General features: G+C 49.1%; 4 protein-coding genes across 4 annotated transcripts; 1 reads left to right on the forward strand and 3 right to left on the reverse strand.

Annotated features, from left to right (window-relative positions):
- Positions 1-65: 65 nt before the first annotated feature.
- On the reverse strand, positions 66-2,976 carry BGZ61DRAFT_58746 (ankyrin repeat-containing domain protein). The gene is made up of 4 exons (XM_046256486.1): positions 2,526-2,976; positions 1,348-2,464; positions 1,192-1,271; positions 66-1,129 (listed from the first exon to the last, which is right to left on the reverse strand). The coding sequence occupies exons 1-4, from the start codon at positions 2,927-2,929 to the stop codon at positions 142-144; spliced, it is 2,589 nt and encodes an 862-aa protein (XP_046101777.1). The 5' UTR covers positions 2,930-2,976; the 3' UTR covers positions 66-141.
- Positions 2,977-3,987: 1,011 nt separating this feature from the next.
- BGZ61DRAFT_58771 (uncharacterized protein) lies at positions 3,988-6,312 on the reverse strand. Its single transcript, XM_046256502.1, has 4 exons — positions 5,986-6,312; positions 5,772-5,916; positions 5,267-5,716; positions 3,988-5,219 (listed from the first exon to the last, which is right to left on the reverse strand). Exons 1-4 carry the CDS (start codon positions 6,147-6,149, stop codon positions 4,173-4,175), a joined length of 1,806 nt encoding a protein of 601 aa, XP_046101778.1. The 5' UTR covers positions 6,150-6,312; the 3' UTR covers positions 3,988-4,172.
- Positions 6,313-8,948: 2,636 nt separating this feature from the next.
- Positions 8,949-10,853, forward strand: BGZ61DRAFT_423985 (uncharacterized protein). The gene is made up of 3 exons (XM_046243583.1): positions 8,949-9,260; positions 9,333-10,389; positions 10,444-10,853. The coding sequence occupies exons 1-3, from the start codon at positions 9,047-9,049 to the stop codon at positions 10,520-10,522; spliced, it is 1,350 nt and encodes a 449-aa protein (XP_046101779.1). The 5' UTR covers positions 8,949-9,046; the 3' UTR covers positions 10,523-10,853.
- Positions 10,423-13,789, reverse strand: BGZ61DRAFT_58783 (uncharacterized protein). Its single transcript, XM_046256505.1, has 4 exons — positions 12,519-13,789; positions 11,338-12,461; positions 11,029-11,280; positions 10,423-10,971 (listed from the first exon to the last, which is right to left on the reverse strand). The coding sequence occupies exons 1-4, from the start codon at positions 13,753-13,755 to the stop codon at positions 10,852-10,854; spliced, it is 2,733 nt and encodes a 910-aa protein (XP_046101780.1). The 5' UTR covers positions 13,756-13,789; the 3' UTR covers positions 10,423-10,851.
- Between the last annotated feature and the right edge of the window lie 1,382 nt (positions 13,790-15,171).

Below are 15,171 nucleotides of genomic sequence, written 5' to 3' on the forward strand. Positions count from 1 at the left end.
TAAACTATCTATTTTGGAGTATATAATGTTAATTAAATCTTAATAGCTTTTCAAATACTTAGCCAATCCAAATGAAATAAAACTGAATAATTTAAAATTCAAATCTAAAAAACAACTATCACTACCATATAATATCCTCTCTCATTCAAGATCACTCTCATCCTCGGCGCCTATCGGAGCACCGCCGTCGTTATCATCGTTAGAGTCCGATTCGGAACCCTGGTCCGAGTCTATGTCGTCGAGGCTCCCTTCTGAACTCGAGTCAAACTCCCAACTTCGCCGAGGAATCCATAGTCCGAAGTTGTTCCTCAAATCTTCCCATCGACCAGAGTCCAGTTGGCAGCAGAGTTCCTGGAGATCATCGTCGTTGTAGTATGGACAAAGATGCTCTTTGCCTTGCCAGAGCCGCATAAAATCTCTCGGCGTATAATCATCAGTGTATCTGGCCTGCCTGGGGAAGGATTGGCGAAATTCTGAAACATCTTCGCCCAATTCGGCAAGAACTCTATCCCAGATATCGCCCACCGCGCCAGATTCAAATTCGATGTCGGCAAGGTCCGTTTCATATGCAGCGTAGGAAAGTGTTGAGCCACGATTGTCGGTCCAAAGAAGATCCTTACTGCACTGTATCAAAAAGATGATAGCATCACGCATTGGCTCCCAGCCTTTAGCTGGCCGTAAATATCTTCCGCTGTTAGATTTAGCCCAAATATGAAGACATGTCCTGCCAAATTCATCTCGAGCATAGATATCGGCCCCTCGGTTGATGAGAAATTGTAAGCCTTCTGTGGTTATATCCCTATTGGAGCAGTACCAATGAAAGAGCGACACCTTACTGGATGTCGAAGTGTCATTGAGGTCGGTGGGTAGTCCGCTGAGTTCACAAAAGTGCTTGATGGATTGCTGCAGAGCGGTTTCGTTAATCGTTAGTCTAGCTTTGCCCACGAGAGCAGGATGGAAAATCAAGAGTCGTCGTACCAGATCACCACGCATAAAGATATCTTCAATTGGATGTGCGTCGGACGTGCAGAGGAAGGGGTCAGCCCCTGTGTCGAGGAGACGCTTCACTACTGACGCTTGACCTTCCCATCGAGAATCCTCATAAAAAAGATATTGAAAGATACCGTCTCTAAATTTGACTTACGATTAGTGGCTAAAAAAGGTCGAAGAACCAAACTACTTTGTACATACCCGCCGTGGTCGACATGGTTAACATCCGCTCCATTATCTAGCAGGAATTGAATCATGTCTACGTGCTCTGTAAGGGCGGCCTGCTGTAAAAGGACATGAGCATTTATGAAACAATTATTTGGATTTATTGAGTCAAATGAGAAGATGTATGCCCACCATTAGGAGTGACCAACCGTATTCACAGTGGTCTCGCAACGATGCTTGGCCACGAATGAGCAGTTGCTGGAGACCCTTCACGTCGCCTTCTTCCACAACTTGGAATACAGGTGATTTTAAGGGAACCACCCGATTGATATCGAGCGAAGGGATTCCGCCACCCAGATTCCAGTATTGCGTCTGTTTCAGTCTTAACATGAAACAAGAGCCTTTTGGAGCCCAGGTCACAGAATATGAAACCTCTTCGTCAATATCTGGAGGACTCGTTTGGGATCTTGGCCCGGGGTTGGCGCAGCCGGGGCGAGTCTTGTACTTTTTCGACGTGGCAACACTCATTCTCGCGTGTGGACTGTCGTAACTAGTGAATGTCGATGTCCGAAATGTTGCAGTCTTCGTTAGACCCAGGTGCCCTGTAGCTGAGCCTGTCGGTGGGATCACATCAAAATTGACACACATACCTTCCTGGTGATTTGGCGTTGGAGGATTCAGGGAAACCGCTCGCGAGTGGACAAGTGCGTGGTATAGTGGCTCAAGCTGGTACCATAGGTATTGGAGCCGGGTCTGTTGATCGGTTTGATGTATGGGCCAGCCCTCACGTCGACTATCGGCAACGGCCTGGCTGGCTTCGCACCTGATGAGCTCAAAAACCTCCAGCAAGCCATCCAGCACGTCTCTGTTCCCCGTCACGTATGAGCCTCGCCCATACATCTGCGCTAGCTCACGGTTGGCCACTTCATACAGCCTGGAAATCGTTCTCTGTAAGTTGACAGATGGGTCGTCAGGGGGATCTTGGATCACTTCTTCTACATCCTCTTCCTCTTCAGTGACGTTAACAACCCGAGTCTTGTTTTCGAGCTGAGTCGATAAGTTGTTGAGGTTCTCGATGAGAACCCTCACTAGTTGATGGGTCTCTTGATTCTCGGCCGACAATGAGCTTGTCCTTTGTTCCCAATTCATTCGAAGTCCATTAAGGATACTGTCGACGCCGGATACGCGCTGCTCAATTCTTGACAACTTGTCCCCTGTAACAGTAGCTCTCTTCTCGTTGTTGGATTCGCTTGTGTGAAGGGTTCGGGTCAGAACGCGGACTTCTTTTCGGATTTCAAACGTGGTGTCGCTATATTGTTTGCTGTGAGTAATAAGCTGATACTGATGATCTCGAAGGGAAAACGACTTACCCTTGTTTCATTTGTAAATAGAGGTTCAAATGCGCAATGTGGCTTGCAACCGACGTATGCAAAGCAGAAAAGTCTTTCCTCCCGAGCGCAGTCTTGACTTGGCTGCAAAGTCTCTCCAAGCGACTGTCGGCATTGTCAATCCTGAACTTCCCCAGCCACTTCTCAAACGTCCCTAGATCGGTCGTGCATTCTTGGAGGTGTTGGCGGAGCTCTTGTCCCCACGCCGGCTCGACCGCGCAGGTAGGTTCCAACGATTTCAAGATGGTGCTGAGGCGTTGGATGTCTTTGGCCGCTCGTGCGACGACTTCGGGACCGTCTTTGATCGCGGAAAGGGTGTCGTAGATAATCTGGGTCGACTGGATGCCGATGGTGATAAAGGCGATAAGACTCGCGGCGACATCCATGGTTGATGATGTTAGGACAGAGACATTATTATAAAACAAGAACTTGGTTTGAAACAGGGAAAAAGCCAGGTCGGATTACCCAGGCTTCCGTACCTCACCACCAGTGGTGTGATAAGATCATGTGACTCTTAGCAACACTGGTGGTGCAAATAAGATCCGTTATATAAGCAGCTAAATTTTCAGCACCTACAGCACCTACAGCGCCTTAAGCTTCTAACAGCCACAGACACCACAGCACCTCAAGCCTGTAGCAGCTACAGCAGCTATAGCACCCCCAGTTTTTAGTATCTATATTGTGACAGGCCTCAAAACTCATCAAGCAAATTATATTACTGTCCTTAAGATAAAAAAAGGAAAGCAGTTAGCGCGTATATAAAGTTAGTGGGATAAAGCAGAGCCAGCCATAGCAGTTAAGAACGAGGGAAGTGTAACGAAGAAAGAGAAAACTGGAGCGGCAACCACTCTTGAGCTCAGAGCATCCTCCCTTTTGCATCTTTGCTTGGCCCGCCACCCGCCACCCGCCACCCGCCGCCCCCACGTCCCCCTTCTTTCTTACAGTCCTTATCGCAATATGACGTTATTCTTGCGTCGCTGGGAATACTCCTCAGCTGGATAACTGAAAGAAACCGAGACAGATTAATAAGGTTAATGTATATTAGTGTTATTCGCTCACTGGGTTATGCAATAAGATATAGCCTATCCCATCAGCCCTCCCTAGACAAGGGACTTTAAAGAGTACAAGGCAACACCCACTCAGACCCAGAGCTGCAGGGTAGGAATTAGTAGTCAGACATAAGCTTACGTGGCCGGAGAATAAAGGTTTGATAATAACCTAATTTAATATTCCTACAGATCGAATTGCTACAGTCAGCTGTACTCACTATCCCGCCATATTAATGCTATGAAGCCTGGGGCGGGCCATGCACCGAGGTAGAGCCTGTTTTAGGTCAGTGCGTTGGAAGTGGAGCAAAGGCAAGAGAAGGCTCGGGCCGGCCCGGGGTACAGTGGGAAGCGAGTTTTCCTTTGTCTAGTTTCCTGTCAAGAATTCCAGATTGGAGCCAGAAAACGAGATGTACTTTGTTCAGCAGTAGTAGTAGTAGATTTATAAGTTGATCTCAGCCGAAGTTATCATCCCTGTCGAGCCTCCGATTTTTTAAGGCACCCGAATTGGGAACGTTGTCTCTCGGGCCGGCCACCTTCATTGCTCGTCGCGGACAGGCTCTGCACGTTCATTAACTGTGTTTTATATCCCAGGAGTCAGTCTCATCATTAGATGCTGAGCCTCGGTAGGGAGCCAATTGGTAAGCGCTGACGCGGTCCTCAAAAGATCGGCCCTCTCGACAGCGGAAGTTGAGAGAGCCCTGGTAACCATAAGACGAGCCCATTCCAGCTGGGGGTCAAGGTTGCTCAGCATCCCGCCATGTCCCAGAGACCACATGTCTTCCCTCAGGCGGGACTGTAAGTCTTGGTCTTGGCAAAGAAGATACTTTGAAAGGTACGTCCGGAGGCAGCCCGAGAAATCACCCTGGATATCTCTCTGCAATTGGGCCAGGTCGTCGTAAAACGTGGATGGGTCCTCCGATAGATAGATCAAGGCCTGTAGGCAGAGCGCCTCGGTATCATAGTCGCCGAGACTCTTCGCGCCGACCAGTGCGGTCTTGACTAACGGAATGAGTTCAGATACGCAATGGTGTCGCTTTACCGGGAGCCTCGGGTTTTCCGACCTCTCTGGGATATACACTGGAGGACTGAGAGAATGCCCCTGCAAAAGAAATACCCCTCTGAGGCCATCCCGTCGAACGTTCCTGATGATGATTCCTTCAGCCTCGTAGGCGTCCATAAAAGCTTTTGCCAGAATCCATCGAATGTATTGTCTCGAGTGTACAAAGTCGGGGCTGTGCTGAAGGATTGACGACACTAGACTAGTGGCCTTGTTCATCAATGGCATATCGTCCACGAGACGTAGCTGGCGTTTAGTAAAAAAAAGCGACAATGCGATATCTAAAAGCGCAATCTTGGTTGGTTCTTCATAGGCCGTGGTATCCCAATCTTCGGCGATCTTGTAAACGAGACCGGATGCAGAATCGACCTTGAATACTCTTTTCACCCATTCGATGTCGTAGTCGTAGGAGGCGAGGCTGATGCAGACGTCCCTGAAATCCCATATTCGCCCTTCTGTCAGCAGTTTGGTGTATATTGACAGGTCGAGAAGTGTCTTAACCTTGTCTGAGCTCGGATATAGACTGAATTGATCATAGAGAAGGCGCAACCTGAGGCAGAGCACCTGGAGCTGGAGATGGTCAGCCTTATTTAGTTTCTGATGATGGTTTCCAGTACCTGCGTTGACGGCACTTCTTCGTCTATCTCGTCGATGCTGTAATCGGTGTCTGACTGCTCAAAAAGACGATCAGAAGCCCCAAGCTCCCCATCGCAGTACAATCTCCCGACCGCCCTAATCAGATACCAATTGTACTGGAGAAGATCGTGATCCAAATTGGCAGTGCTTGAGATTTCCTCTATCTCGGGCGGTGTCTTGAGAGCCATCAAAGTCTTGTAATCGCCCGAGTCGAGTAGCATCTGAGCATACTGCACGAGAACATAGGGATTCCGCTTCTGGTCCATCAAGCTCTCCTTGAACTTTTGCTTAGCGGCTGTGAAATTGCCAAGGCGGCAAAGCCGGGAGAAGGCTTCCAGATCAGCGTCGATGTCGTCCGACACATCCAGCTCGAGGTGAACTGTGAGATCCGTGGCACGTGAGAGGTTACATGTGATGATGTCGTGTTGGGGCTGGAGATGAATCATCAGTTATAGTGGAAAAACTGTTGCTGGTTGATCGTCTTACCGAGTTCCTCCCTTGATGCCGTGGCGGTAGTCCCTCCCTGGCCGAAGGCGGCGTCCTTTGCCGCGAGGTTCTTGTAATCGGCGGTGATGGTGATGGTGATAGTAATGTTGACCGTGATAGTGATGTTGACTGTGATGATCCGTCACTACACACCAAGGCACCATATTAGCTCTTGCATGATTGGAACCGGAAGATTCAATGATAGGGCACATACCTGTGACTATTGTTCGCAAAACTCTGTTCAAAGCTTGGAACCACCCTCTCTGCGGGCCGATCCTGAGACAGTTCGTTGTAGATGGCCTCCCAAATAGCCGCACGGGACTTTGAATCTTCCCGGCCGCTTCGTGAATGGGTCCACGAAACTTGGTCTCCTGTCATGCTTCAGATGCTTCCATTCGCGTATGGTCGGAAGAAGACTCACCACGTGTTACCGGCATCTTGGAAATCTTATGAAAAGCCCTGCTGCTATGGCACGTACGAGATGGAGGTCTTGAAATTTTCAGTTCAATAAAGACAACCGGCAGATCTGCAATGTAAAATCTAAGGGTTCCGGCAGTAGAGAGCGATGAGGTGTTTGGAGTTTCAACCCTAATATGTAGGGGCACATTGCAGCCAATTAAGAGCAAACACGTCAGTCCGATATCTCCTGCTCCATGTTTGGATTGTTATGCATCTCTCACCCCACCAAGAAACCACGAGACTCGTTGCATGTGTACCATTATTGGCGGCATTTTATGTGGCGCAAGCCATTGGACAACCATACGAAACAGCAATCCAAAAATCTCGCGCACGGGTGGGGAACTCGTTGGCTTTCCTTGTTCGCACGATCGGATATTCTGCTTGTTCACGCCAACTCGATACGCACCAAATGGCCCAGTCACGCTCTACAAACCTCCCGTCGCTAAAGATCGACGCTCAGCGACGGCGTTGGGGCCGACAGGACCAGGGAAGATACCGAACCGTGACAGAGGATGCCAGTGTTGGAAGGGCGACAATCGGCGGCGTGAAAGTCGAATGCATTTTCCGCTTCCAGCAGACGCTGCTAGGGGTCCTCGACGACAAGCCCGGTGGTATCCTCTACATCGACTTTAAGGTCGAGCAGCCTGTTGATTGGAGATTGGATGAAACCGTCATCTCGGTGATTTTGGATGACAAACATAAAGCCGTCCGCAAATACCGAACAACCCCTCCGCAAGGTGAGACGGTAGCGATGAAAGATTACTACGGGCCATGTAGCATCCAGGGCACCGAGGCTACCGCCGAAGTCATCAAAGAGCTGAGACTCAACCCGCAATTCCAGGGTGTTGGGTGGGCGATTTCAGGGATAGATGGCGCCAGGAATCTGACGAAAACCATTTCTTCACGATGGAAGTTCCATGGCAGGACTTTCACACATCGTTCGATGCGTCCCACGAAGTTGAGATGGGTCATCACAGAGAGCAGCCTGGAGGAGCAGTCAAGCGGTCCGCCCCAAATCCATACTGCGTTCGCCTTCACCCACAATTACCAACCCTTTGTCTTGCGGATCAAGATAGAGGGGAAACTAAGGCACCTGCATCGCCAGTTCCGCAGCAAGGTTTGCGGCCTCTGGTCCAAGGCGATAGAGAGAACCGAGGCAGGCACGATTCTGTTCCCATTCGACGAGAATGTAACGTACACGCAGGGGCTCAACGAACAGGCGCAATCTCTTCGGGATAATATGAACGCTATAGCTCTCCTCCATACTGCCATCGAGACGGCATGGACCACCCAGGAGAGCGGCTCGCCCTCAAGCGCCAAGGCAACTCTCAATCCCCCTACAACAGAATCGGCTCAGACGGAGAGTACAAAAACGATGCGTTGCGTTTTCGACGCCCTTACAAAGCCGGACTCACAGGACGAGCTGCTAGGGCTTGATCTGAAAGAATTGCGGCAGACGGATGTCCCGAACGACAATAAAACTACAACAGACGACACAGATTCATCCAGCGTTGAGCTGTTGTATAGGGAAGCTGCTGGAGCTCTGCAGCAACTGTCACCTCTGGTATTATGGCTAATTGTAGTCTTTTTTAATATTTTATTCTGGGTGCTGAGTTAAATTCTAATTATTTTAGTTAGGATGTAGTAATACATACCTGCTAGTTTTATATCAAAATTTCAGTTCAGACTTTCAGGCTGTATATTGTAGCTTTTAATGTGACAGGCGATTTAGAACACTTAGGCTAGCTGGTCGCTAGCTGGGTTGTCTCCAGGGTGGCCCGGACCAGGTTAAAAGGCGTCGGTTAAAGCTATATAGGGAGAGACATTGATTTGCCTTTCTTTCAAGATACTTTCTAGAAGTCAGAAAGACTATAAGGTCTCGACATGAATAAAGAGTGTATTAATTTGCTGTCTTTAATCTTTATGAGATTTATTTGAACCCGACGTGTCGGTCATCGCGATTCTGTCCGACCTCTGTCTCCTACCTCACTTTGATATCGGCTGCCGCAGACCCAATTGATGCCTTGCCAGCGACATATCTTGCGGTCGGCCTAAAGTCTCTGTTCATGGGATCTTTCCCTATCTGAAAATGTAGAAATCAGATTGCTCCGACCTTATGTGCGAAATCTGGTACAGCTTCGGGCTGACCAGCCAAGACGCCCGTGTGACGATCTTCTGCATTTGTTTTCCCTAGGGTAGGTTAAGGAGTTGGGTGTTGTATTCGCCCCTTTTAGCTGCTAAAATAAAAGCTTGTCTGTCTAGGTCTAGAGGTATATGAATCCTGCGGTGGCACTTGCTGATCCTTGGAGGCCTTACCGGGATTACTGCAAAGGTAATGTCGAGCGTATAGACGTGAGAGAATGTGCGTTTTCGAAGCTCAATAAGGAACATGAGGATTTGGGGATCCCTCTCCAGTCGCTGATGAAGCCCACGAGCGAAGAGGGAGCTGAGGGCGCCTTTGAGCCGGCGCCAGCCACGCCTAGAAGCCTGGTAAAGTGGCGGTCAAATCATACTACTAACTTTGAGCGGGTTGGAAAGTGAGTAACTAACCTCTCTGATCTTCAAACTGAAACGAAAAACAAAAGGGTTTTGCAGATTGTGACAAAAAGGAAGCCTCAAGTCATAATAACGAAGGAGTCACGTGGTCTTGTGTCAGCGGCTTTGCCTGAGCCCCTCTTTTCTCCGCGCCTATCTACCAAAAGCCCTTTCGTTCTTTGGCACAAGGTAAGTATTTCGTCAGCGTTGTCGCAGACGAGTACGCCAGACAGGTCATCTGTGGTCTGACGGGAGAGTTCTACTCCTGGGATCTTTTGAGGATGGCCCCGAAACGATCTTCAACCACCGTCTCGGGACATCGTCAACTGTCGCCAAACTTGCTGGATCGACTCGCGACCGTGCTTGGATACACACTGGAATCGGGGGAGAGTTGCGAAACGCCCTATATCAGATACATACTCGGCCAATGGCCAGGTGAGGGAACACTGGACGAGTACGTTCGGCTCGTTGTGAATATTATTGAGTACTTCATTAGTAAGCCTACCTCCCGTGGAACCACTATGTAGACTACCTGCGTTTGAGTTGGCTAATAAAGGAAGCACACAGACAGCGAAGAAAGCCAGAGTACAAAGGGCCTAAACCTGCGACGAAAAACCAGCACAATTAAGCAATGTATTGATGGTTTAGTCGACGATTTGGCTCAGCCTTACTTCCGCCATCTTCTCCCCGACGACGGGACTCGTCGCCGCGTCGTTGTCGACACCGTTCTCCTCATTCTAGGATCATGGACGCTGATGCAAAGCTACTTCATACCTCAGCGGGGTGAACCACGGCATATTCTATTAGCTTACTGCTGGAACAATGATAAGGAATACTTGGAGACGTCGGGCTTAGAGGAGACGCTCACTGGCCTTCTAACCAAGAGTGGGCTTCTTCCTAACCCAAGCGAAAGCGTCAATCCTGAGCACATAACGAAAGGGTCTTTGATTATGAAGGTCACGGGTGATGAATCCGCTCTATCAAGCTCTAGGTCTGCACTGCACCCATCTCTTGGCTTAGTGGAATCTTTGGAAATAGCTGCGACAACATTGAACGCCTTCAAACTTGGTAATCTCGGTGCAGTGCGCATCCTATGGACTAACAACCTCTCTCGGCACATGCTGCTATCAAACCATGCAAAGAAGTTTTATTTGGAGCTCTTCGCGATTCCCAGCGCACTCCAAGATGGGCCAGACTCAGCTCTCAAGTACACGGGCATCTCCAGTGATCTAATGGACGAGATCTGCCAGTCGTATGCAAACCTCTTCAACCCAAAGGTTTCAAGTCGCTCGCATACGTACTTGGGTAGGCTGTTTGGTGCAAAATTCTGGTGCTGGTGCCTTCCTTGCTCGTCCAGGCGCCTGATGAATAACCAACTGAGGAAGCTCAAGTCAAATTCCCCTGTTCCTGGGGACATCAAGCTCACGGATTCGACGAGGCCAAAATTCGATCCCGCTTTGAAAGACTTGATGAGCAAGAATGCTAGAGGCTGGGATCAGACTGAGTTTGAATACCTCTGGCCGCGTATAGTAATACTCGATGCGCATCTATCGGGCTCGAAACCCTGGAGCTTTTGGGTTATCTTTCGAGACCGTCGCGACTCGGTGCAGTTTTGGACTTTTCTGTAGGACTACGGACGACACTGAGATCTGAAGTACACGCGGCTGATTTCATATAGATTCGGTACCATCATTTTGTTCCTTACCTTCGTCCAAGTATTTTTGGGCATTGCCCAAGTCGCTTCGGGCTTTCTATAACGAATGTCATGAATCGGCTAGCAAGTCATAATATCTACTATTCAGAACATGTTCACTTCATACGATGCGATGCTCACTTCTGAGCGTCAATGGTGCTTGAAATGCACCATAAAAGGACACATGCCCATCCTCTAAGCGGTTGTAGAATTTCCGACCTTCCATGTCAAATCTCGTGAACTCAGCCACCGGCTGTGCCCAAGATGAGAAACCGGCGACTTTTGCACACAGTACATCATCACCGGCATCCTCGTGTATACACACGGCCGTTCCACTCTGGGCTCCTGGTGCTCTCAACGCAGGATCAACTCTGTAAAGGAGTGACCGTGAGACTAGGCCTGTCCAGGTCTCACGGTCACTCCTGAGTCCGATTTTTTAAGCGCGAAAGAAAACCGAAATCTTGTTTTCTTCTCAGACTGTTCCCTTAGTTTGAAGATTGCTTGGCCCACCATCTGTTCACGCAATGAGCACTGGGACATCCTATAAGATATAGTCTCATCTTTGCTCACCTGGCATTGGCTTCCTAGAATACCAATACTTTTGGTCCGAATATCGGGGCTATCCAGTAGGAAAAGGTTCTTCGAGTTGTATCTGATGCTGTTCCAGCCCACTTGAGATAGCCAGTCTGTAGGCATTGGTGATACGATGCCAGCGACTAAGCGCATTGGCGCGGAACTGACGTCAACAAGGCTGATGTCGTGCAGAAAGCCATGGGGGAAGGTTCTTGCATGCGGGTCGAACGTCTCTGCAATCTGGCCGATCTATTCAGCTTGTCAGTATTAGACCCTTGAATATTATCAGTAAGTTGGTCTTCGTACCTCTTGACCCCCATTGCTCGCGATCACCCTCACACTATCCTTCCAGTCCTTGCCGGGAAACTGGTCAGATTTCGCCGCAGCTAATGCCTGGGTGAGTATGTGTGATGATACTGCCATGTAATACTGATCATTCGCTTCTGTTATGAGTCCAATCTTTCCTTGAAACCTATCAGTTGTTTTGGCCCCTTCTACGGCAGCCTGTACCATGCTCCCAATCTTGAGATTCATTGGATCACCACCACGTGCTGGTTTGTGAGAGGAATTGGTGCTCGAACTGCTGGTCTTCTGTGGTTGAATCACGGATTGTGTAGAGCTTTTCAAGGGGTTCGTATCGTTCTTTTGGGTTGCTGGCAATGGTGTTGTAGTTGGAGGTTCCATGACAGTTGAAGACGGCCCTCCTTGTCTCTCTGCTGTCGGTATCATGGCTTCAGGTATATAACTAACTCGGAGGCCTCCAAACCCATTTGGTTGGTGCGACAGAGCATGTTGGAAATCGAATTCGTCCGGAACAATAAGCTGCAGCATACCATTGATGAAAAGGTAGAATCCCAAAACGTGTTCAAAATTGTTAAAGATTTCGTTTACCGTATCCTCATCCAATGAGATCGATGGGTCGATAAAGCGAGGATGTGGGTCGGGAGGCGGTATGCTGAATGCAGACGCTGGGTAATAGTACGGGACAGGAATAACCACTGGGTGCCCTCCGATTGTAAGAGGGATTTTATCTACGGGCGTGTTCTTCGATGGCGTACACGTCCATACCCGTCCGCTTCCGAAAACTTGGCGAGGTTCCAGGTTGTCGGAGATGGCCTCCGGTAAATTAGGACAAGAGGTTGTCCAATCTTGCCAATCGCGGGTCTCATCGCCTCCCGCCTTTACACCCTCTAAGTCGTCAGTCTCAGAACGGTGACTCAGTGCTTCTTTTGGGGTTTCCTCCCCCAAAGTGTTCAGATCAGATTTCGAAGTTGACTTCTCTTCCATGACAGTTGACAGACCAGGCCTAGGCGGTGCCGGGCGCCGATTGCTCGACGTGTTGGAATCGGGTGTTTCGTCTATGCTTGCACTGGGTGGTTTGAGCGACTCCTTTTGCCCCGTCGGTCTGACGCGAATGAAGGGTAAGATGTCTGTTTGCATTTAGCCCTGAGAGTGTACGAGGATGCTTTGACGAGAGCTTTCCCTACCAGATAGATAGTCCTCGAATGGTAAGGTAATGTAGCCGTCCCTATCACCGTCCCAACGTTTGAATTGATCTGTCATCGTCTTCAAGTTGGCACAAGACAATACAAACGAGTCGAAGTTGAGTCCTTTCGGGTCTTTATCGTAGACATTGAACATCTTGCGCACGAAATCCCAGCTTAAGCGATATTGGAAAGCTACTATCGCAGCGTGGTATGCCTCCAGGGATATGTACCCATCCCTATCCTCATCGAACAGGTCAAAAAGTGGTTTCCACGCCGATAAGAACCCTGAAAGTTTGCAGAATTCGCTAAAGTCCAGAGACCCGGCATCAGACTCGCCGAACATGGCCAAGAGCGCCCACAGTGTATCGGCATGGAATTGGGGCCAATCGTTGTTCGCCAACGCCGCTTCCAACTCTGCGGGACCTAGGCGTCCCACACCATCCTTGTCGGCAGCTTCGAAGATTCTCCGGAGCTCATGGTTGTCTTGCGGCCGGGATGCTACTTGTGACCCCGAAGGATTCACGATGCCAGTAGGTTCTGGTGTTCCATGTAGTGAAGCAGGAGTGGGTGGTTTCTGTGGGCCATATCTGTTTTGATTGTACACGCTGGACATGGACATAGAGTAGGAGGGTGACTGGGTCGGAGTCGGCAAATGCCCGTACATCGACATCCTCTGTTGCGCTTGATAAGGGCCGGCAGTGCGATAAGAAGGTGGTGGAGTTGGCAACGTATGGCCTGGATTCATGTTCTGCTGTTGATATGAGCCATAGTTGCCCTGAGAAGGTGGCGGAGTTGGTAGCGTATGTCCCGGATTTATATTCTGCTGCTGATATGAGCCATAGCTGCCCATAGAAGATGGCGGAGTTGGCAATGTATGGCCTGGGTTTATATTCTGCTGTTGATATGAGCCATATTTGCCCACAGAAGATGGCGGCGTTGGCAGCATCTGGTTGGGGTTTCCATACTGAGGTTGATGCCAGTGGATGCCCTGGGAAGGAGGTGGAGTTGGCAGTATATGATTGGGGTGTCTTTGTTGATCTCCATGCGGTCGTCTGTCCGCAATTGGAGGTGGGGAAGAGAACGCGGATAAGTTAGTGGGCGGGGCAGTAGCTCGGCCCGCGAGACGCGAAGTTGGGTCATATCGACTATAGTCTGGAGTGGTAGACGACTCCTCTCCGAAGCTATATTCTGGAGAGGGTGGTGCGGACTTGTCTGGGGAAGTTCGTTGTTGCGCCATTTCGTTGGGGGCTGCGTGACTCTGAGTATTCTCAGCTGAAGCCGGATGAACAAATAGTATTATGCAAGTGAGAGCGAGATTATGTACAAGGCCAGGCGGTCACACGAGGCAGAATTTTATACTTATATTCCCCCGCGCTCAGTCCTATATGCTATTTAAGGAGTTTATATAGGAGAATAATTGTATAATGTAATACTTTATTATTGTTAATACTATCGTTGGTATTTTTTTTACTGTCAAGCTTTTAGTCCCCCCTCCGGGTATGTGTATTAGGGTATTCTAAAGCCTTGATTTATCGAGATCGTGAGACATTTTCAGCAGACCGGCTTGATTGGTAGAGAAACACGGCAAAAGGAAAAAACCCGACAAACACATGAGGCTTAGCGGTGATTTTATCACAAGCGTTAGATTTCCCGATATCCAAGCTCAATACAAGGCATCGATAAAAGCGGCAAAGATCAAGCAACAACGTTCACAGCTGAGGTCAAGCAGATCACTAATCTTTTAAGAGGTGAAGACTCTCATGGCTCCTTAGCGCCGGGAGATGAGTCCCGAATAGTTGAAGATCTGCCAAGACCAATATGGAATCAGTAGCTTGATGAGACTAACAACCTTGACGGATATCTAGACTCGGAGGCTTATTGAAAGGAACATACCGATATCCTAAGCCAACAACCAAGGGACTCATTTTTTAAAGCTCAAGAACAGGGACCCGTGTCAATTCAACCTGCCTACCTTACTGAATTTTCAACTCGATGGGGGGCGTGAGTTCAGTTGAGTTGTAAACCAAGACGGCTTCTGTTGCTGGACCCGGCTGTCGGACCTGCGTTCCGATGCGTCCCTTGTGATGCCTCAGATGCTAGGCACAAAGCGACAACGGTGAACGCCCCTGCGACACAGCGTCTGTCACACATAGCTAGCCAGTTATTATCACTTATTTCATTGCGGCAAGTCATAGCATCGTCCCTGTGATTCATACTAGCTTCTCCTGCCGTTAATCCACTTCCGGCGCTCTAACCTCGAACAGGCTGTACCTATTGCATAGCCCAACTCAGGCTTTATGTGATGCACATGAGGGGATATAGTGTCGTACAGCTGACCGTAGCAATTCTGCCCGCCGGGATATCAAATTAGGTTATTATTGGATCTTTCTTCTCCCGCATATGAGCTTATGTCTGACCACCCATTCATACCTTGCAGCTCTACAGCTTGAGTTAGTGTGGGCTTGCATTATCAAACGCCCCCTGTCAAGGGGGGCTGATATATCTCAACTTTTTTCAACTATCCAGATGAGCAGTATTCCTAGCGACGCCAGAATGGCGTCATATTACGGTAAGTAATACGAGAAAGAAGGGGGGGGGGGCGAAGTAAAGATGCAAAGTGTCCTTTTGGGTCTTGAAGACAGTAACGCGATTC

Source organism: Ilyonectria robusta (assembly GCF_021365365.1).
Source record: "Ilyonectria robusta strain PMI_751 chromosome Unknown BGZ61scaffold_15, whole genome shotgun sequence".
Taxonomy (NCBI): Eukaryota; Fungi; Ascomycota; class Sordariomycetes; order Hypocreales; family Nectriaceae; genus Ilyonectria; species Ilyonectria robusta.